General features: G+C 44.3%; 1 protein-coding gene and 1 pseudogene across 3 annotated transcripts in view; one reads left to right on the forward strand and one right to left on the reverse strand.

Moving 5' to 3' along the window:
- LOC126215038 (multiple epidermal growth factor-like domains protein 11) overlaps positions 1-11478 on the reverse strand; it is a 111701-nt gene extending 100223 nt beyond the window's left edge. For 2 of the 3 annotated variants that reach the window (XM_049941676.1, XM_049941674.1), the window contains exon 1: positions 11269-11476. In XM_049941676.1, coding sequence (XP_049797633.1) covers positions 11269-11363 — 95 coding nt within the window. In that variant the 5' untranslated portion in view covers positions 11364-11476. Of the gene's footprint in view, positions 1-11268 lie in introns of all 3 variants that reach the window. The other variant, XM_049941675.1, reaches the window with a different exon arrangement.
- A 4931-nt stretch (positions 11479-16409) lies between these two features.
- LOC126215449 (5S ribosomal RNA) lies at positions 16410-16527 on the forward strand (annotated as a pseudogene).
- Positions 16528-22586: the final 6059 nt, after the last annotated feature.

A 22586-nucleotide genomic window follows, 5' to 3' on the forward strand; every position in this document is an offset into this window, starting at 1 on the left:
GAACCCTCAACGGATCATTTTGCTACCCGTCCGTCCGCCCGTTAAGAACCACGTTTTCTCAGCAGACCGTTGATGTATCAAGTTCACATGTCACATATTACCGTATATGGTCCCTTGGCAGTGTAAAAAATTTAAGCTTGTAATTCAATTAAATCAAAGGATACGGCCATTTATGCGGCATATTTTTACACTCGAAAACTGACTCATCAAAGCCTATAGGGTACTTCCCGTTGACGCAGAACACTGAAATTTGGTAAGATGCAAGGTTTCACAGTACGAGTGAAGTAAAAATATATTTTGCCATTTGACCATAGACTGTATTCGTCATCCTTCAAAAATACCATACACGAATATTACTGTATGCAAATATAAAATGTAAGTTGTTCTCATGTTGTAGTAAGTAAATAAAACTATTTTATTAAATCTTCTATAAATACGTACACAGGGTGATCCATTTTTAGTGACCGGGCAAAATATCTCACGAAATAAGCATCAATCGAAAAAACTACAAAGAACGAAACTCGTCTAGCTTGAAGGGGGAAACTAGATGGCGCTATGGTTGGCCCCCTAGATGACGTTTTTTTAAATAGGAACCCCCATTTTTTATTACATATTCGTGAAGTACGTAAAGAAATATGAATGTTTTAGTTGGACCACATCTTTCGCTTTGTGACAGATGACGCTGTAATACTCACAAACGTATAAGTACGTGGTATCACCTAACATTCCGCTAGTGCGGGCGGTATTTTCATCGTGACACATTGTTGTTGTTGTTGTTGTTGTTGTGGTCTTCAGTCCTGAGACTGGTTTGATGCAGCTCTCCATGCTACTCTATCCTGTGCAAGCTTCTTCATCTCCCAGTACCTACTGCAACCTACATCCCTCTGAATCTGCTTAGTGTATTCATCTCTTGGTCTCCCCCTACGATTTTTACCCTCCACGATGCCCTCCAATACTAAATTGGTGATCCCTTGATGCCTCAGAACATGTCCTACCAACCGATCCCTTCTTCTGGTCAAGTTGTGCCACAAACTCCTCTTCTCTCCAATCCTATTCAGTACCTCCTCATTAGTTATGTGATCTACCCATCTAATCTTCAGCATTCTTCTGTAGCACCACATTTCGAAAGCTTCAATTCTCTTCTTGTCCAAACTATTTACCGTCCATGTTTCACTTCCATACGTGGCTACACTACATACAAATACTTTCGGAAATGACTTCCTGACACTTAAATCTATACTCGATGTTTACAAATTTCTCTTCTTCACAAACGCTTTCCTTGCCATTGCCAGTCTACATTTTATATCCTCTCTACTTGGACCATCATCAGTTATTTTGCTCCCCCAATAGCAAAACTCCTTTACTACTTTAAGTGTCTCATTTCATAATCTAATTCCCTCAGCATCACTCGACTTAATTCGACTACATTCCATTATCCTCGTTTTGCTTTTGTTGATGTTCATCTTATATCCTTTTAAGACACTGTCCATTCCAAGTCATTTGCTGTCTCTGACAGAATTACAATGTCATCGGCGGACCTCAAAGTTTTTATTTCTTCTCCATGGATTTTAATACCTACTCCGAATTTTTCTTTTGTTTCCTTTACTGCTTGCTCAATATACAGATTGAATAACATCGGGGAGAGGCTACAACCCTGTCTCACTCCTTTCCCAACCACTGCTTCCCTTTCATGCCCCTCGACTCTTATAACTGCCATCTAGTTTCTGTACAAATTGTAAATAGCCTTTCGTTCCCTGTATTTTACCCCTGCCACCTTTAGAATTTCAAAGAGAGTATTCCAGTCAACATTGTCAAAAGCTTTCTCTAAGTCTACAAATGCTAGAAACGTAGGTTTGCCTTTCCTTAATCTTTCTTCTAAGGTAAGTCGTAAGGTCAGTATTGCCTCACGTGTTCCAGTATTTCTACGGAATCCAAACTGATCTTCCCCGAGGCCGGCTTCTACTAGTTTTTCCATTCGTCTGTAAAGAATTCGTGTTAGTATTTTGCAGCTGTGGCTTATTAAACTGATTGTCCGGTAATTTTCACATCTGTCAACACCTGCTTTCTTTGGGATTGGAATTATTATATTCTTCTTGAAGTCTGAGGGTATTTCACCTGTTTCATACATCTTGCTCACCAGATGGTAGAGTTTTGTCATGACTGGCTCTCCCAAGGCCGTCAGTAGTTCCAATGGAATGTTGTCTACTCCGGGGGCCTTGTTTCGACTCAGGTCTTTCAGTGCTCTGTCAAACTCTTCACGCAGTATCGCATCTCCCATTTCTTCTTCATCTACATCCTCTTCCATTTCCATAATATTGTCCTCAAGTACATCGCCCTTGTATAGACCCTCTATATACTCCTTCCACCTTTCTGCTTTCCCTTCTTTGCTTAGAACTGGGTTCCCATCTGAGCTCTTTATGTTCATACAAGTGGTTCTCTTATCTCCAAAGGTCTCTTTAATTTTCCTGTAGGCAGTATCTATCTTACCCCTAGTGAGACAAGCCTCTACATCCTTACATTTGTCCTCTAGCCATCCCTGCTTAGCCATTTTGCACTTCCTGTCGATCTCATTTTTGAGACGTTTGTATTCCTTTTTGCCTGCTTCATTTACTGCATTTCTATATTTTCTCCTTTCATCAATTAAATTCAATATTTCTTCTGTTACCCAAGGATTTCTACTAGCCCTCGTCTTTTTACCTATTTGATCCTCTGCTGCCTTCACTACTTCATCCCTCAAAGCTACCCATTCCTCTTCTATTGTATTTCTTTCCCCCATTCCTGTCAATTGTTCCCTTATGCTCTCCCTGCAACTCTGTACAACCTCTGGTTCTTTCAGTTTATCCAGGTCCCATCTCCTTAAATTCCCACCTTTTTGCAGTTTCTTCAGTTTTAATCTACAGGTCATAACCAATAGATTGTGGTCAGAGTCCACATCTGTCCCTGGAAATGTCTTACAATTTAAAACCTGGTTCCTAAATCTCTGTCTTACCATTATATAATCTATCTGATACCCTTTAGTATCTCCAGGGTTCTTCCATGTATACAACCTTCTATCATGATTCTTAAACCAAGTGTTAGCTATGATTAAGTTGTGCTCTGTGCAAAATTCTACCAGGCGGCTTCCTCTTTCATTTCTTAGCCCCAATCCATATTCACCTACTACGTTTCCTTCTCTCCCTTTTCCTACACTCGAATTCCAGTCACCCAAGACTATTAAATTTTCGTCTCCCTTCACTATCTGAATAATTTCTTTTATTTTATCATACATTTCTTCAATTTCTTCGTCATCTGCAGAGCTAGTTGGCATATAAACTTGTACTACTGTTGTAGGTGTGGGCTTCGTATCTATCTTGGCCACAATAATGCGTTCACTATGCTGTTTGTAGTAGCTTACCCGCATTCCTATTTTCCTATTCATTATTAAACCTACTCCTGCATTACCCCTATTTGACTTTGTATTGATAACCCTGTAGTCACCTGACCAGAAGTCTTGTTGCTCCTGCCACCGAACTTCACTAATTCCCACTATATCTAACTTTAACCTATCCATTTCCCTTTTCAAATTTTCTAACCTACCTGCCCGATTAAGGGACCTGACATTCCACGCTCCGATCCGTAGAACGCCAGTTTTCTTTCTCCTGATAACGGCATCCTCTTGAGTAGTCCCTGCCCGGAGATCCGAATGGGGGACTATTTTACCTCCGGAATATTTTACCCAAGAGGACGCCATCATCATTTAATCATACAGTCAATCATCCCGACTGTTGCCCCTGCAACTACTGAAAAGGCTGCTGCCCCTCTTCAGGAACCACACGTTTGTCTGGCCTCTCAACAGATACCCCTCCGTTGTGGTTGCACCTACGGTACGGCTATCTGTATCGCTGAGGCACGCAAGCCTCCCCACCAACGGCAAGGTCCACATGGTTCATGGGGGGGGGGGGGGGGGCGTGACACATTACCCGTGTTAAAATGCACCGTTTACCAAATGCGGAAAAGGTCGATATCGTGTTAATGTATGGCTATTGTGATCAAAATGCCCAACGAGCGTGTGCTATGTATGTTGCTCGGTATCCTGGACGACATCATCGAAGTGTCCGGACCGTTCGGCGGATAGTTACCTTATGTAAGGAAACAGGAAGTGTTCAGCCACATGTGAAACGTCAACCACGACCTGCAACAAATGATGATGCCCAAGTAAGTGTTTTAGCTGCTGTAGCGGCTAATCCGCACATCAGTAGCAGACAAATTGCGCGAGAACGGTAATCTCAAAAACGTCGGTGTTGAGAATGCTACATCAACATCGATTGCACCCGTACCATAATTCTATGCACCAGGAATTGCATGGCGACGACTTTGAACGTCGGGTACGCTTTTGCCATTGGGCACAAGAGAAAGTACGGAACGATGACAGATTTTTTTGTACGCGTTCTATTTAGCGACGAAGCGTCATTCAACAACAGCGGTAACGTAAACCGGATTAATATGCACTATTGGGCAACGGAAAATCCACGATGGCTACGACAAGTGGAGCATCAGTACCTTGGCGGGTTAATGTATGGTGCGGCATTATGGGAGGAAGGATAATTGGCCCCCATTTTATCGATGGCAATCTAAATGGTGCAATGTATGCTGATTTCCTACGTAATGTTCTATACCGATGTTACTGCAAGATGTTTTACTGCATGACAGAATGGCGATGTACTTCCATCATGATGGATGTCCGGCACATAGCTCGCGTGCGGTTGAAACGGTATTGAATGACATATTTCATGACAGGTGGATTGCGAAGCACCGTACCATGGCCCGCAGGTTCACCGGATCTGACGTCCCGGGGTTTTTTTCTGTGGGGAAAGTTGAAGGATATTTGCTATTGTGATCCACCGACAACACCTGACGACATGCGTCAGCGCGTTGTCAATGCATGTGCGAACATTACGGAAGGCGAACTACTCGCTGTTGAGAGGAACGTCGTCACACGTATTACCAAATGCATTGAGGCTGATGGACATCATTTTGAGGATTTATTGCATTAATGTGGTATTTACAGGTAATCACGCTGTAACAGCATGTGTTCTCAGAAATGATAAGTTCACAAAGGTACATGTATCACATTGGAACAACCGAAATAAAATGTTCAAACGTACCTACGGTCTGTATTTTAATTTAAAAAACCTACCTGTTACCAAGTGTTCGTCTAAAATTGTGAGCCATATGTTTGTGACTACTACAGCGCCATCTATCACAAAGCGAAAAAGTGGTCCAACTGAAACATTCTTATTTCTTTACGTATTACACGAATATGTAATAAAAATATGGGTTCCTATATTAAAAAACTCAGTTGATATCCTTTTGACCTATGGCAGCGCCATCTAGCGGACCAGCCATAGTGCCATCTGATTTCCCCCTTCAAGCTAGACAAGTTTCGTTCTTTGTAGTTTTTTCGTTTGACGCGTATTTCGTGAGATATTTGGCACGGTCAAGATCAATGGACCACCCTGTATAAGTTAAAGATTTGTGCTGGCTTCTTTTTATATCTCCAGACTACTCTGAGGAACTACTGTAGAGTTTTTGATACGGTCTTGGGACCTATAGCTAGCTATTATCTATATCGAAAAGAGGCAAAAATCATCGTTGAGATTCTTGGTTCCCAGGATAGATGAACTAGTTTTATGTATAGTGCAAGTAAGACTCCCGCACTGAAGATTCTGTGAAAACTGTGTACATATACACCTGCTTACTCCAGAGAACACTAGGTTACAATACAAGAACAGTTAGAACACAAAATTGGTTAATACCAGTCAGGCTTTCGCCCCGGTCGTTCATGCACAGAACAAATCCTCAATCTGAAAACAATTCTAAACTTCAAGGCAATCAGGAATGCGCCAATGATTTCCTCCTTCATAGATTCCAAGAAAAGCGTATGATTGCGTTGACCGAAAATCCTTGTTCAACGTCTTAGAAGAACAGGGACTCGACCCGAAAGCACTACCATTTATCAGACAGACATAGCTGACACAGCATCGAAAGTTAAATTCATGGGTGAAATCTCTGATACCTTTATGATTATAACTGGAGTGCGCCAAAGTGTCGGATTATCCCCACTATTATTCAACCTAGTACTAGACAACGTAATGAGGGAATGGGAAAAAGAAGAGAAAACTCAACCATACTGGCGAAAACAACCAAACAAATGCGCGGAGAAAGTTGGGCTGCAAGTATCTTTCGGAAAGTCTGAATTTTTCTGCTCAAAATTAAACATAACAAAATTAGACACAATAAACGGCAAAATAAACAGAGTTGCGCATTTCAAGGTGTAGTAAAGATAGCACAGAAGACTCGACTACAAAAAATGAAGAGAGCGTTCGGCAAGACACAGCACGTATATAATAAAAAACGCAAGATCATTCACACAAAAGTCAGGCACTAAAACACAGTGATCAAACCTGAAGTACTGCATGCAAGTGAAACGCTAACACTCCATACGAAAAGTTACAAGGAAAGCATACTGAAGGAAGAAAGGAAAATCACGAGAAAAATTCTCGGCCTTAAGCTGACAGAAGAGGGATACAGATTACGCGCTAGGAAAACTACGGAGAAGATGTCACACACAGCAGCAGATGTCAGAAAAAGGAGGAGAATGGGGTCCCTCAGAAACCAGGGACAAAGTGGACTGATGATGGAAAGAGACTCCTTAGCGAAAAAAAAAAAGATAGAATCGTGGAAGATCAGAAAGAACGCTCAAATGAGGCAGTATGCTTTGCGTGATCCTACAAGATCTCGAAGAAAATTATATATACACTCCTGGAAATTGAAATAAGAACACCGTGAATTCATTGTCCCAGGAAGGGGAAACTTTATTGACACATTCCTGGGGTCAGATACATCACATGATCACACTGACAGAACCACAGGCACATAGACACAGGCAACAGAGCATGCACAATGTCGGCACTAGTACAGTGTATATCCACCTTTCGCAGCAATGCAGGCTGCTATTCTCCCATGGAGACGATCGTAGAGATGCTGGATGTAGTCCTGTGGAACGGCTTGCCATGCCATTTCCACCTGGCGCCTCAGTTGGACCAGCGTTCGTGCTGGACGTGCAGACCGCGTGAGACGACGCTTCATACAGTCCCAAACATGCTCAATGGGGGACAGATCCAGAGATCTTGCTGGCCAGGGTAGTTGACTTACACCTTCTAGAGCACGTTGGGTGGCACGGATACATGCGGACGTGCATTGTCCTGTTGGAACAGCAAGTTCCCTTGCCGGTCTAGGAATGGTAGAACGATGGGTTCGATGACGGTTTGGATGTACCGTGCACTATTCAGTGTCCCCTCGACGATCACCAGTGGTGTACGGCCAGTGTACGAGATCGCTCCCCACACCATGATGCCGGGTGTTGGCCCTGTGTGCCTCGGTCGTATGCAGTCCTGATTGTGGCGCTCACCTGCACGGCGCCAAACACGCATACGACCATCATTGGCACCAAGGCAGAAGCGACTCTCATCGCTGAAGACGACACGTCTCCATTCGTCCCTCCATTCACGCCTGTCGCGATACCACTGGAGGCGGGCTGCACGATGTTGGGGCGTGAGCGGAAGACGGCCTAACGGTGTGCGGGACCGTAGCCCAGCTTCATGGAGACGGTTGCGAATGGTCCTCGCCGATACCCCAGGAGCAACAAATTTGCTGGGAAGTGGCGGTGCGGTCCCCTACGGCACTGCGTAGGATCCTACGGTCTTGGCGTGCATCCGTGCGTCGCTGCGGTCCGGTCCCAGGTCGACGGGCACGTGCACCTTCCGCCGACCACTGGCGACAACATCGTTGTACTGTGGAGACCTCACGCCCACGTGTTGAGCAATTCGGCGGTACGTCCACCCGGCCTCCCGCATGCCCACTATACGCCCTCGCTCAAAGTCCGTCAACTGCACATACGGTTCACGTCCACGCTGTCGCGGCATGCTACCAGTGTTAAAGACTGCGATGGAGCTCCGTATGCCACGGGAAACTGGCTGACACTGACGGCGGCGGTGCACAAATACTGCGCAGCTAGCGCCATTCGACGGCCAACACCGCGGTTCCTGGTGTGTCCGCTGTGCCGTGCGTGTTATCATTGCTTGTACAGCCCTCTCGCAGTGTCGGAGCAAGTATGGTGGGTCTGACACACCGGTGTCAATATGTTCTTTTTTCCATTTCCAGGAATATATATATATATAGGGTGTTTCACTAAATGTGTTTGCCCCTGTAAGTTACGAAGGAATAGGCGACGGAAATATTTATTGCGGTAGGTTACCATAAGAAACGTTACACTGTCTGCGGAGCTATGAACATATTTTGTGTTATTATTCAAATAGTTACAGCAAAAAGATATAATTTTTTAAACTGAACAATAGTTGTTTCTATCATGCACTGGAATCAGTAACACCAGCTGTGTATACATAATCTTAAATTGCATTCCTATCGGTTTTAGTTTGGGAGCTACAACTCTTCAAAGTTTCAGGGGTAGGTACCACACACGCCGCTCATAATGCAATGCGCCTGCTAAATGTGGTGCGGCCGAGTTGTAACGTTGCCGGTGTCACGGAGCGAGAAGCTTCCTTGATGCGCTGTTAGACTGCCGACTGTCGCCGCACACGGCCGTATACCAGACAGTTCGAGCCACACAAACAAACGGGGCTCCAAATTTACCGACATCGGATAAAGATGGCATAAACGAACAACGAGTACTTTGACATGTTGCTGATGCTCGGGGAGTGCCGACACGATGCCACAAAAGCAGCCATGGCGTACGCCCATAGATGTCCTAGGAGAAGAGCTCCGGCAGCCATTACGTGCCGAACGACGACTTCGGGAAACAGGCAGCTTGGTAATGCGCCGCAGTAACAGACGAAGAACTGGAAGAAGCGAGGAGACGGAGGTGTACGTGACGTATTTCCGTCGCCTATTACTTCGTAATTTACAGAGGCACACATATTTAGTGGAACGCCATATATATTACTAAGTGTGCAGATTGTAATGTCTCTTTCAGCGGTCTCTCCGCGATATTTTCAGAAATTTTATTTTTATAACTCAGTACATATCTCGAAATATCTCTTCTTATCTTACCGATTCCTAAACTTTAATATACGATGATTATCAATGCAAAGTAGTTTGAAGCCCTATTATTCCTTGGAGCGTCCATTTACTCCATGGAATAGCTTATCTGCTATCTGTGTTTTCTCTTATGAAAAGAAATGGTTCAAATGGCTCTGAGCACTATGGGACTTAACATCTATGATCATCAGTCCCGTAGAACTTAGAACTACTTAAACCTAACTAACGTAAGAACACGCAACACCCATCTTATGAAAAGAATGATTGAGATCTTGCCGATTAGTCGTGAAAGAAAGAGGATGTATATGTATGTATTGTTGAGCTAGTCACCATCTTGATGAGATTCTGTATGAGAAGGAATTTAATACATGAACTAAAGTAAGTATGTTCGCGTATTATTTAGCTGTTCATTATTGTCAGTGTCTGCTTACTACGCTGTGTTGCACGGGATCAGTGGGGAACGTCTGATTTACACTGGACGAACCTGCCGTTTAGTATGCTCAAGCTATCCAGTTCAAATAAATAGGCTAACACGGTCTTACCAGCAGATCTCCGGTCTTCTCCATGTGATCACCGAAAGTTAATAATTATTACAAATGTTTTCAGGAGATCGACTGACAATTTTCGTCGCACCGAGACTTCGAAATTGCTTCACTGCCTTATGGAATTTAAGTTAAGCTCAATTTAATCAGGATAGAACAGTATTCAACTGTGTGAATGTGATAAGCCTGCTTTGTGAATGAAAATTCCCTTAATATACGCATGTTTTTACTATCCTGATCAGTGAAGCTAAATCAGGCCGGTGCGAGAGAGGTTTTTTAAATTTTAGATCCCACAAAAAATATTAAAAGATATCTCAATAAGCGTATCGCACTTGCCGCCCCCCCCCCTTTTTTTTTCAAAAATATGTGCAATTTCTAGAGGGAACAAACGAAATTTTCAGCTACACTCTGTAACGGAACATATTAAAGGCTTTACTTTAATGAAGTATGCGATCCCTTCCAAATTCAACCAGTTTAATGAGTATTTATGATTATAGAAAAGTTATTGTGTATGTTAACAATGATTGCACAACATGTCTCCATAAACAGTCAACCCATTAAATTATACTGAATAACTGACCCACACAAAAGTTAATATCACTTGATCATTGATACAGCAAATGTCATCATGAAAAATACTAAGTTTATCTTAAATAATTAATATGAAGTACGAAAAATAGTGGCCAACTTAGGTATTTTGGATCTCCTTAAATAAAAATCACCCAGTGAAACCTATTTGTTCACTAGGAGCGTTTTCACTCAGTATTCACGTAATCAATCCTATTTTAGACGAAAACCAATGTAATTCTTCATAATTCACATTACTTACTTATTTATGCAAATTAGAGAAGTCAATTGACAAACTTCTAAAAAACGACCTTTTTGTAACAAAGAATTATTCTGTCAAGTCAACAAATCTGTCTGTCATTTTAATAACATGTTAAATTATGTCACTCGATGCAAATTAACAACTTTTCTGCACAAATTATGATAACAGATGTACATGTGACTTATAAACTATATCTCTTTTTAGTAGTTCTTTGACAATGTTATAAATACAAGCAGCGAGAAGGGTCGAGAGACCAGTCGGAGGCAGTCAGGGCAGTCGGAATGTCACTTTGGTGAAGTGTGTTTCTGTGTTATTGTTTGGCAAAACAAGGCAAAGAACATGTAAAGGAAGTACTACTTTGTGTTGTGTTATGGTCTTTGGTGGACAGTGGAATTAATATGGCCACTAAAGTAATAAATATTTGATGTTTACATACGTGTTGGTTTCGCTCGTTCTTTATCATCAAAAGCACATGAAAAACATGGGACCTCATGTTTTTTAACCCTAGACAACCAGATTTAGAGCCAGCGTCAGCATCGAGACACAGCAGCGATCCAGCAAGCAGCAGCGATTACTACAATACAATACATTGTAATGGCGCCAACCTAACATCAAGTGCTAACAAGCTCCGTAAATTGGAGTGAAATAGTGCGTTTACAGCAATTAGCGATATCAACGACGACCAGGTGGACCATTACAACTCTCTGCGGCAGTAACGGATTGGCAGTTATCGCTAGTGTGGTAACTTCTGGTCGCGACTGACTGAGCTGACTAGACGTGGGTGGACCCTGCAGTACTCACGACTCTTTGCGGGTGCAGACGCCGGTGCGGGCTTCGATCCCCGTGGACAGCACGTGGAGGAGTAGCCACGTGACCACGGCGGCTGCTGGTGCCATTTCGCGGCGGACTGCCACTGACCGTCTGGACGTGGGACGGAGAGAGAGCTCCAGGCATCTGACAGCAGCAGACGCTAGACAGGAACCGTGGGAGACCCCCAGCCCAGCGGCGCGGCGCGGCAAGGCTTCCCCGCCTTGTCTCTGCTCGCCTTATCCCAGGCCCGCCTATCACTGCAGCTGCCGGCTCATCCTCAGCTGCATGGAAACCAGGAAGTCCCCCCCTCCGGCCTCCTGCTGCAAAGTGGCCAGAGCGGAAATCACCCAGCAGACTGTCCATTGTGCGCACGACTGCTTCTACGCCATGTAATTTAGTCCTGCGTCAAGGAGGCAAAACGTAACGATCTGTCTGATTTCCTGTTGGCCCGCCTTCGGAACGCAGTACAACAGCTAATTCGCGTGTCGTGGATTCGACAAATTGTCTCAACGGAATGAGATTTTTCACTCCGCACCGGAGTGTGCGCTGATATGAAACTTCCTGGCAGATTAAAACTGTGCGCCGGACCGAGACTCGAAATCGGGACCTTTGGCTTCCGCGGGCAAGTGCTCTACGAGCTGAGCAATCGCAAGCACGACCCAGTTCTCACAGCTTTACTTCCGCCAGTACCTCGTCTCCTACCTTCCAAACTTTACAGAAGCTATCCTGCGAACATTGCAGGATTAGCACTCCTGAACAACTTCGGTTGGAAAGACCACATAGATAATATTGTGGTGGAAGGCGAGCGAAAGGTTGCGTTACATTGGCAGGACACTAAAGAGACAGCTTACACTACACTCGTTCGTCCTCTGTTAGAATATTGCTGCGCGGTGTGGGATCCTTACCAGGTGGGATTGACGGAGGACATCGAAAGGGTGCAAAAAAGGGCAGCTCGTTTTGTATTATAACGTAATAGGGGAGAGAGTGTGGCAGATATGATACGCGAGTTGGGATGGAAGTCATTAAATCAAAGACTTTTTCGTCGTGGCGAGATCTATTTACGAAATTTCAGTCACCAACTTTCTCTTCCGAATGCGAAAATACTTTGTTGAGCCCAACCTACATAGGTAGGAATGTTCATCAAAATAAAATAAGAGAAATCAGAGCTCGAACAGAAAGGTTTAGGTGTTCGTTTTTCCCTCGCGCTGTTCGGGAGTGGAATGGTAGGCAGATAGCATGACTGTGGTTCGATGAACCCTCTGCCAAGCACTTAAATGTGAATTGCAAAGTAATCATGTAGATGTAGATGAAAGAAAGGATATAGCGGAGACATGGCTTAGCCACAGCCTGGAGGATGTTTCCAGAATGAGATTTTCACTCTGCAGCGGAGTGTGAGCTGATGTGGCTCAGCCATTGTCTCCGCAATATCCTTTCTTTCAGGAGTGCTAGTTCTGCAAGGTTCGCAGGAGAGCTTCTGTAAAGTTTGGAAGGTAGGAGACATACTGGCGGAAGAAAAGTTGTGAGCACGGGTCGTGGTTGGGTAGCTCAGCTGGTAGAGCACTTGTCCGCGGAAGGCAAAGGTCCCGAGTTCGAGTCTCGGTCCGGCACACAGTTTTAATCTGCCATGAAGTTTCAAGTTGTCTCAAGTTTGCGGCATCAAATGGCACCAAATGCAAAGGCCAGAGTAAGTCAGGAGCCGATATTAACTGCAAACTACAAAAAAATACTGTGGTGTTTTAAGAAAAGTCATTATAATGTCCAGCAGTGTGCATGCACTGACAGAAATAATGCCTATGTTGTTGTTGTGGTCTTCAGAGACTGGTTTGATGCAGCTGTCCATGCTACTCTATCCTGTGCAAGCTTCTTCGTCTTCCAGTACCTACTGCAACCTACATCCGTCTGAATCTGTTTAATGTATTCTTCTCTTGGTCTCCCTCTACGATTTTTACCCTCTGTGCTGCCCTCCAATACCAAATTGGTGATCCCTTGATGCCTCAGGATATGTCCTACCAACCGATCCCTTGTTCTAGTCAAGTTGTGCCGCAAATTTCTCTTCTCCCCAATTCTGTTCAATACCTCCCCATTAGTTACGTGATCTACCCATCTAATCTTCAGCATTCCTCTGTAGCACCACAAGGTATCACTTCCTGATACCTAAACCTATACTCGATGTTAACAAATTTCTCTTCTTCAGAAACGCTTTCCTTGCCATTGGCAGTCTACATTTTATGTCCTCTCTACTTCGACCATCATCAGTTATTTACCGAGCGAGGTGGCGCAGTGGTTAGCACACTGGACTCGCATTCGGGAGGACGACGGTTCAATCCCGTCTCCAGCCATCCTGATTTAGGTTTTCCGTGATTTCCCTAAATCGCTTCAGGCAAATGCCGGGATGGTTCCTTTGAAAGGGCACGGCCGATTTCCTTCCCCATCCTTCCCTCACCCGAGCTTGCGCTCCGTCTCTAATGACCTCGTTGTCGACGGGACGTTAAACACTAATCTCCTCCTCCTCAGTTATTTTGCTCCCTAAATAGCAAAACTCATTTACTACTTTCAGCGTCTCATTTCCTAATCTAATTCCCTCAGCGTCACCCGATTTAATTGGACTACATTTCATTATCCTAGTTTTGCTTTTGTTGATGTTCATCTTATATCCTCCTTTCAAAAGACTGTCCATTCCGTTCAGGTGCTCTTCAAGGTCCTTTGCTGTCTCTGACAGAAGTACAATGTCATCGGCATACCTTAAAGTTTTTACTATTTCTCCATGGATTTTAATTCCTACTCCGAATTTGTCTTTTGTTTCCTTTACTGCTTGCTCAATATAGAGATTGAATAACATTAGGGATAGCCTACTACCGTGTCTCACGGCCTAGCCAACCACTGCTTCCCTTTCATGTCCGCCCGCATCTCGTGGTCGTGCGGTAGCGTTCTCGCTTCCCACGCCCGGGTTCCCGGGTTCGATTCCCGGCGGGGTCAGGGACTTTCTCTGCCTCCTGATGGCTGGGTGTTGTGTGCTGTCCTTAGGTTAGTTAGGTTTAAGTAGTTCTAAGTTCTAGGGGACTTATGACCACAGCAGTTGAGTCCCATAGTGCTCAGAGCCATTTGAACCCTTTCATGTCCCTCCACTCTTATAACTGCCATCTGGTTTCTGTACAAATTGTAAATAGCCTTTCGATCCTTGTATTTCACCCCTGCCACCTTCAGAATTTGAAAGAGAGAATTCCAGTTAACATTGTCAAAAGCTTTCTCTAAGTCTACAAAAGCTACAAACGTGTGTTTGCCTTTCGTTAATCTATTTTCTAAGATAAATCGTGGGGTCAGTATTGCCTCACGTGTTCCAACATTTCTTCGGAATCCAAACTGAGCTTCCCCGAGGTCGGCTTCTACCAGTTTTTTCCATTCGTCTGTAAAGAATTCGTGTTAGTATTTTGCAGCCGTGGCTTATTAAACTGATGCCTGTAACAATATTATAACTGTATTGGAAATTGTCTAAGGAGACAGGACAGCCAGTCACTATCCAAGACACCATGACAAATTAAATGACATTGTTATGACTTGCGAACTACTACGGACGAGAAATACCCATTTGCGAGCTTCGCTGGGTCGAGAAAAATTTGCGACGCGCTACGGTTTCTCTCTAGCTGCGAGATAGAGAGAAACACACTGGTTGCATTGGGTGATCAGAATAATTTTATTTCAAAGTCAGTTATCTAGTAAAACTACATGGCTCCAGCCTCCACGTGCTTCTGCACGAAAAAAACAAAAATAAACAACTGTCACTCTAGCACCTACATATCATGCATCCCCTTGGGGTTCTGTAAAATGTGGTTGAACTTATTAACTAAATTGGCTACGTTTGGTCTGAGAGGTGCCAACCACATCCGTTGCACTATCCCCAGTAATTTTAAATTAATGTCAAGTTTTTAAAAAGAAGTGTTAGCAGGCAGGAATAATTTTTAGTGAACACAACACAGTGTTAACAAACTGGAGTTTATTTTAACTTTTTCAGGACAGATTTGACTGAAATACTGGTAAGTTTCCTTGATTCGACCTCAGATATTTACCAGGTTAGTTCAACAACGCCACTCAAATATTAATCAATATCATTCAGCAATTATTCACTTAATGTTTCTTTTTAAATAGCTGAAACCCCAAGATGAACAAAGTTCCGAGCGGAGAATACTTCTCAAAAAAAAAAAAAAAAAAAAAAAAACAATAATACTTCGCGGTACGAAAAAATTCTAACGCGTGCGAAAAATTTACACAAGTCTCACAAACGCACCACCACGAATTCTTCAAAGTCCAGCAGCACCCAACTGCTGAAGATCACAAGTTCCACGCGACTTCGCGGTCCAGTTCGTGGACGGACCTTTTGCCAGTCACATGTGCTACCCCTTTCAACGCAACTGAATGACTGCCCCACCACAGAAAATGGCCGCCCTTAAAAGCCCTCGCTTTGAACACTCTGAAGTCAAATTAAGTTTGTTTGCACATAAAATTTACATTTACACTTAATATAGATACAATAAAATGCATGTAACACTTCTATTCACCGGCCGTTGTGGCCGAGCGATTCTAGGTGTTTCAGTCTGGAACCGCGGGACCGCTACGGTCCAGGTTCGAATCCTGCCTCGGGCATGGATGTGTGTGTTGACCTTAGGTTAGTTAGGTTTAAGTAATTCTAAGTTCTAGGGGACTGATGACCTCAGATGTTAAGTCCCATAGTGCTCAGAGTAATTTGAAGTTCTATTCAGACGGAAGTTTACCGCTGAATTTCTGTACGGGATCTTATTCTCATATTATTAAAATTTGTTTGTTCTTCATGTAGAACTTTTCATTATTTAAATTACTTTCAATGCATAAATAACTGATATTATTGTATTACCTATTTCCTTATGTCTACTTTTCCGTACTGCCGCTATCTTTATAGTTTCTCTTTTTTATCTATCAAGTTTCTGCGTTTTTAATCACGAAAACCGCAATCCGGCTTCTCATTTGAATTTTTCAAACATGTAAAATAAAGTTATATATTTGACACCTCGTTCGTAAAATTTTGTCACAGTGCCTCCAAGATGTCCAATTTACAAACTTACTTAGTTACTAAGATATTCAATTTATTATAATTCAAAACTGGCAACGGCCTTGCCGCAGTGGATATACCGGTTCCCGTGAGATCACCGAAGTTAAGCACTGTCGGGCGTGGCCGGCACTTGGATGGGTGACCATCTGGGCCGCCATGCGCTGTTGCCATTTTTCGGGGTGCACTCAGCCTAGTGATGCCAATTGAGGAGCTACTCAAAAGAATACCACCATAACGACTGGGAGAGCAGTGTGCTGACCCCAAGCCCCTCCTATCCGCATCCTCAATTGAGGATGACATGGCGGTCGTATGATCCCGGTAAGCCACTCGTGGCCTGAAGAAAGAGTGCTTATATATATATATATATATATATATATATATATATATATATATATATATATATACAAGGGGGCCTGGTGAGGCGTTTATATGAGCAGAACCGGTGCTGCTGCTTTAAAATGAGCCTACAAGCTCCTTTGCGCCACGTTGGGATCAGTTATTATTTACTTCTGCATCATTCATTCAAAACTTCCTGGCAGATTAAAACTGTGTGCCCGACCGAGACTCGAACTCGGGACCTTTGCCTTTCGCGGGCAAGTGCTCTACCATCTGAGCTACTGAAGCACGACTCACGCCCGGTACTCACTGCTTTACTTCTGCCAGTTCCTCGTCTCCTACCTTCCAAACTTTACCTTTCTTTCAGGAATGCTAGTTCTGCAAGGTTAGCAGGAGAGCTTCTGTAAAGTTTGGAAGGTAGGAGACGAGATACTGGCAGAAGTAAAGCTGTGAGTACCGGGCGTGAGTCGTGCTTCGGTAACTCAGATGGTACAGCACTTGCCCGCGAAAGGCAAAGGTCCCGAGTTCGAGTCTCGGTCCGGCACACAGTTTTAATCTGCCAGGAAGTTTCATATCAGCGCACACTCCGCTGCAGAGTGAAAATCTCATTCTGGATCATACATTCACTTTATGCTAAAAGCGGTCCGGAGAAAGTCCGCCATGAGCCAACGTGCCGGCCGTTGAGTTTCCCCGTCACGTGTCTGGACGCCAAACTGACCGTACTCATTTTAAAGTACCGCCATCCGTCGGTCAGTGCCAAAATTAGGACGATTCTTCAGCTGTCAAGACGACTGACACACACCCATCTTAGATGTAAACACGCTAGATTCTCGACTGCATCTTTCCGGCGATTTTTACTGCAGAAACTGCGGTCTTCACATCCGGCCCCCGAAGCCTGTCACCTTATAGACTGACTCACAAGTCGCAACTACTTTTAACAATCAATTTCTAAACGTAGCAGCAAACGTAGGATTAAATGGTTCAGTTGAAGCAGCAAGATAATGTATCAAAAATATCATTCCACAAAACTTTAAGCAACTAGAAGTAGGAGCAGCTTTCTTCATGGAAATTAATACAATTCTAAAAAAATCTATGAAGAAACTTTTCTGGGCTGATGAAATTTAAAATAGAATTCTGTAAAGCTGTTACAACTAAATAAATATTGTCCTTATTGATATATGCAGTGCAATACTGGCACAGGAAATTTTTCGAGAGACGTTCAAACCTACAAGTATTGAACTATTTCATGAGAAAGGTGACAAGACAGACGTGAACAATTATCGTCCAATTTCCTTACTGGAATCTTTTTGCATAATATTCAAAAAGCGGTATACTGAAGAGTAGTCTGACACTTAAGTGGAAACAATATTCTTATCCTGTCACAATCTGAATTCCAGAAAGGTTACTCGACTAGGAATATTATTTATACATCCACTCATTAAACAGTACAAGTCTTAAAAAATATATCGCCAGTTGGTATTCTTTATGATCTCTCCAAGGGTTTCGACTGCGTGGATCATAATACTCTCTCAGAAAAATTCAAATTTTATGTATCTCATGGCTTTATACACAGTTGGTTTGAGTCATACTTGACATAACAGACGCAAAAGGCTGTGCCGAAGAATTCAGGGTCGGAAAGGTAGAAAATTTTAGTGGCTGGGATAAAAATTCGCAAATGGACTCCCACAGAGCTCAATTTTGGGTCCACTCCTATTCCTTGTATATGTGAATGATTTTCCACTTTACGTTCAAGCAAAATTGCCACTTTCATCACACGATACCAGTACGAGGTGCATTCAAGTTCTAAGGCCTCCGATTTTTTTTCTAATTAACTATTCACCCGAAATCGATGAAACTTGCGTTACTTCTCGACGTAATCGCCCTGGAGACGTACACATTTTTCACTGCTGACGCCATGATTCCATGGCAGCGGCGAAGGCTTCTTTAGGAGTCTGTTTTGACCACTGGAAAAACGCTGAGGCAATAGCAGCACGGCTGGTGAATGTGCGGCCACGGAGAGTGTCTTTCATTGTTGGAAAAAGCCAAAAGTCACTAGGAGCCAGGTCAGGTGAGTAGGGAGCATGAGGAATCACTTCAAAGTTGTTATCACGAAGAAACTGTTGCGTAACGTTAGCTCGATGTGTGGGTGCGTTGTCTTGGTGAAACACCACACGCGCAGCCCTTCCCGGACGTTTTTGTTGCAGTGCAGGAAGGAATTTGTTCTTCAAAACATTTTCGTAGGATGCACCTGTTACCGTAGTGCCCTTTGGAACGCAATGGGTAAGGATTACGCCCTCGCTGTCCCAGAACATGGACACCATCATTTTTTCAGCACTGGCGGTTACCAGAAACTTTTTTGGTGGCGGTGAATCTGTGTTCTTCCATTGAGCTGACTGGCGCTTTGTTTCTGGATTGAAAAATGGCATCCACGTCTCATCCATTGTCACAACCGACGAAAAGAAAGTCCCATTCATGCTGTCATTGTGCAACATGCCACACGGGCAGCCATGTGGTAGTCTGTCAGCATTCGTGGCACCCACCTGGATGACACTTTTCGCATTTTCAGGTCGTCATGCAGGATTGTGTGCACAGAACCCACAGAAATGCCAACTCTGGAGGCGATCTGTTCAACAGTCATTCGGCGATCCCCCAAAACAATTCTCTCCACTTTCTCGATCATGTCGTCAGACCGGCTTGTGCGAGCACGGGGTTATTTTGGTTTGTTGTAACACGATGTTCTGCCTTCATTAAACTGTCGCACCCACGAACGCACTTTCGACACATCCATAACTCGATCACCACATGTCTCCTTCAACTGTCGATGAATTTCAGTTGGTTTCACACCACGCAAATTCAGAAAACGAATGATTGCACGCTGTTCAAGTAAGGAAAACGTCGCCATTTTAAGTATTTAAAACAGTTCTCATTCTCGCCGCTGGCGGTAAAATTCCATCTGCCGTGCGGTGCTGCCATCTCTGGGACATATTGACAATGAACGCAGCCTCATTTTAAAACAGTGCGCATGTTTCTATCTCTTTCCAGTCTGGAGAAAAAGAAATCGGAGGCATTAGAACTTGAATGCACCTGGTATAATAAAAAAATAACATTACAGAGAAAGCAACAGAAGATTTAGTAAATGATATTTCCAAAGGAAATATTAACTGATACCATGAAAATGGACTCCACCTAAATTCAATGCTGTACAAAAAATAGTGATACCAACAATCGTTGTAGCACCAATCGATGTAAGAAGGGTAGAAGGCTCGAAAGTTTTCGGTATTCATATTGATGATAAATTGAAACTGCAGGAAGGATGTTACAGATCTTGTCAAACAATAAAGTTCAACTTCCTTTGCTCTTCGTGTAACTGCTGATCCTGGAAACAAACGTATCAACGTCTTGACATATTTTGCGTATTCCCACATAGTAATGTCGTAGGGACTAATCTTCTGGGATAACTTCTCATGACTTACAAATAAAGTGCTGATTACACAATAGCGAAGTCAGAAAAAAATGTGTTCATCCACGGACGTCCTGTAGGTACCTCTTCGTGGTGCTAATGCTAAGCACATTCACTGCGTTGCCACAATACATATTTTCGGTAGTGAAATTCGTCATAAATAATCACAATTCTAGAATATAAGAGATACATGTACTTACAACACTTGAGGGAAAAATGGGTTTTATTACCCCATTGTTAAAGGTGTCAGTGGCTCAGAAAGGAGTTCATTACGAAGCAATAAAAGTTTTTGATTTGCTTAGTAACATATAATTTCTGGCTGTAGCGAAGGAAGATTTGAATCTAACTTAAAATACTCTCTCCTGGACAACCTCTATTCCACTGACAAATTTCTACTTAAAAACTGGTAGCCTGGAAAAACAAAAATGTTTTTAAGCGTTGCTGCATGAGTAGGAATTAAATGTTAACGTAAATCGTATATACACTCCTGGAAATTGAAATAAGAACACCGTGAATTCATTGTCCCAGGAAGGGGAAACTTTATTGACACATTCCTGGGGTCAGATACATCACATGATCACACTGACAGAACCACAGGCACATAGACACAGGCAACAGAGCATGCACAATGTCGGCACTAGTACAGTGTATATCCACCTTTCGCAGCAATGCAGGCTGCTATTCTCCCATGGAGACGATCGTAGAGATGCTGGATGTAGTCCTGTGGAACGGCTTGCCATGCCATTTCCACCTGGCGCCTCAGTTGGACCAGCGTTCGTGCTGGACGTGCAGACCGCGTGAGACGACGCTTCATCCAGTCCCAAACATGCTCAATGGGGGACAGATCCGGAGATCTTGCTGGCCAGGGTAGTTGACTTACACCTTCTAGAGCACGTTGGGTGGCACGGGATACATGCGGACGTGCATTGTCCTGTTGGAACAGCAAGTTCCCTTGCCGGTCTAGGAATGGTAGAACGATGGGTTCGATGACGGTTTGGATGTACCGTGCACTATTCAGTGTCCCCTCGACGATCACCAGTGGTGTACGGCCAGTGTAGGAGATCGCTCCCCACACCATGATGCCGGGTGTTGGCCCTGTGTGCCTCGGTCGTATGCAGTCCTGATTGTGGCGCTCACCTGCACGGCGCCAAACACGCATACGACCATCATTGGCACCAAGGCAGAAGCGACTCTCATCGCTGAAGACGACACGTCTCCATTCGTCCCTCCATTCACGCCTGTCGCGACACCACTGGAGGCGGGCTGCACGATGTTGGGGCGTGAGCGGAAGACGGCCTAACGGTGTGCGAGACCGTAGCCCAGCTTCATGGAGACGGTTGCGAATGGTCCTCGCCGATACCCCAGGAGCAACAGTGTCCCTAATTTGCTGGGAAGTGGCGGTGCGGTCCCCTACGGCACTGCGTAGGATCCTACGGTCTTGGCGTGCATCCGTGCGTCGCTGCGGTCCGGTCCCAGGTCGACGGGCACGTGCACCTTCCACCGACCACTGGCGACAACATCGATGTACTGTGGAGACCTCACGCCCCACGTGTTGAGCAATTCGGCGGTACGTCCACCCGGCCTCCCGCATGCCCACTATACGCCCTCGCTCAAAGTCCGTCAACTGCACATACGGTTCACGTCCACGCTGTCGCGGCATGCTACCAGTGTTAAAGACTGCGATGGAGCTCCGTATGCCACGGCAAACTGGCTGACACTGACGGCGGCGGTGCACAAATGCTGCGCAGCTAGCGCCATTCGACGGCCAACACCGCGGTTCCTGGTGTGTCCGCTGTGCCGTGCGTGTGATCATTGCTTGTACAGCCCTCTCGCAGTGTCCGGAGCAAGTATGGTGGGTCTGACACACCGGTGTCAATGTGTTCTTTTTTCCATTTCCAGGAGTGTACATATCAAGAACACTGACTCGTTGCACATCATTTCGACAGAGGAATCGTTCAAATCATCTACGAGACGTGTAACTAACCTACTGCACTGATAAATTACGTGTCGGTGGTTACCCAGCTACGGAGCTGGCGCACATTAGCGTCCCAGATGTGCCGCATCGGGTTCACACCGGGCGAATCAAGTGGCGAAGACAGCGACACGAGTTGGATATCACACCCTGGAATCTCTGTAGCACGATTCTGGTCTTATGAGGCGGAAAGTTATCGTGCTGGAAGATGTCTTCACCATCGGGGAAGACGCCGAAGAAATGCAGCTGGCAATAAAGCTCGCGACGTTGACAGCTCTCACCGATGCTTTCGATCGGTTAGAAAGGACTCACAAAACCCCAGGTGAACATCTTCCCACAGCATAATACCGCCCATAGAGCCTAGGTGTCCAAATGCTTTTGGCCGCATAATATCTAGGGCTACTATGAGCGGTGAACAAAAGGTTTCCTTTCAAAGGCCGTACAATCCAGAATCGACTTTC

This window comes from Schistocerca nitens, chromosome 12 (assembly GCF_023898315.1).
Source record: "Schistocerca nitens isolate TAMUIC-IGC-003100 chromosome 12, iqSchNite1.1, whole genome shotgun sequence".
NCBI lineage: Eukaryota > Metazoa > Arthropoda > Insecta > Orthoptera > Acrididae > Schistocerca > Schistocerca nitens.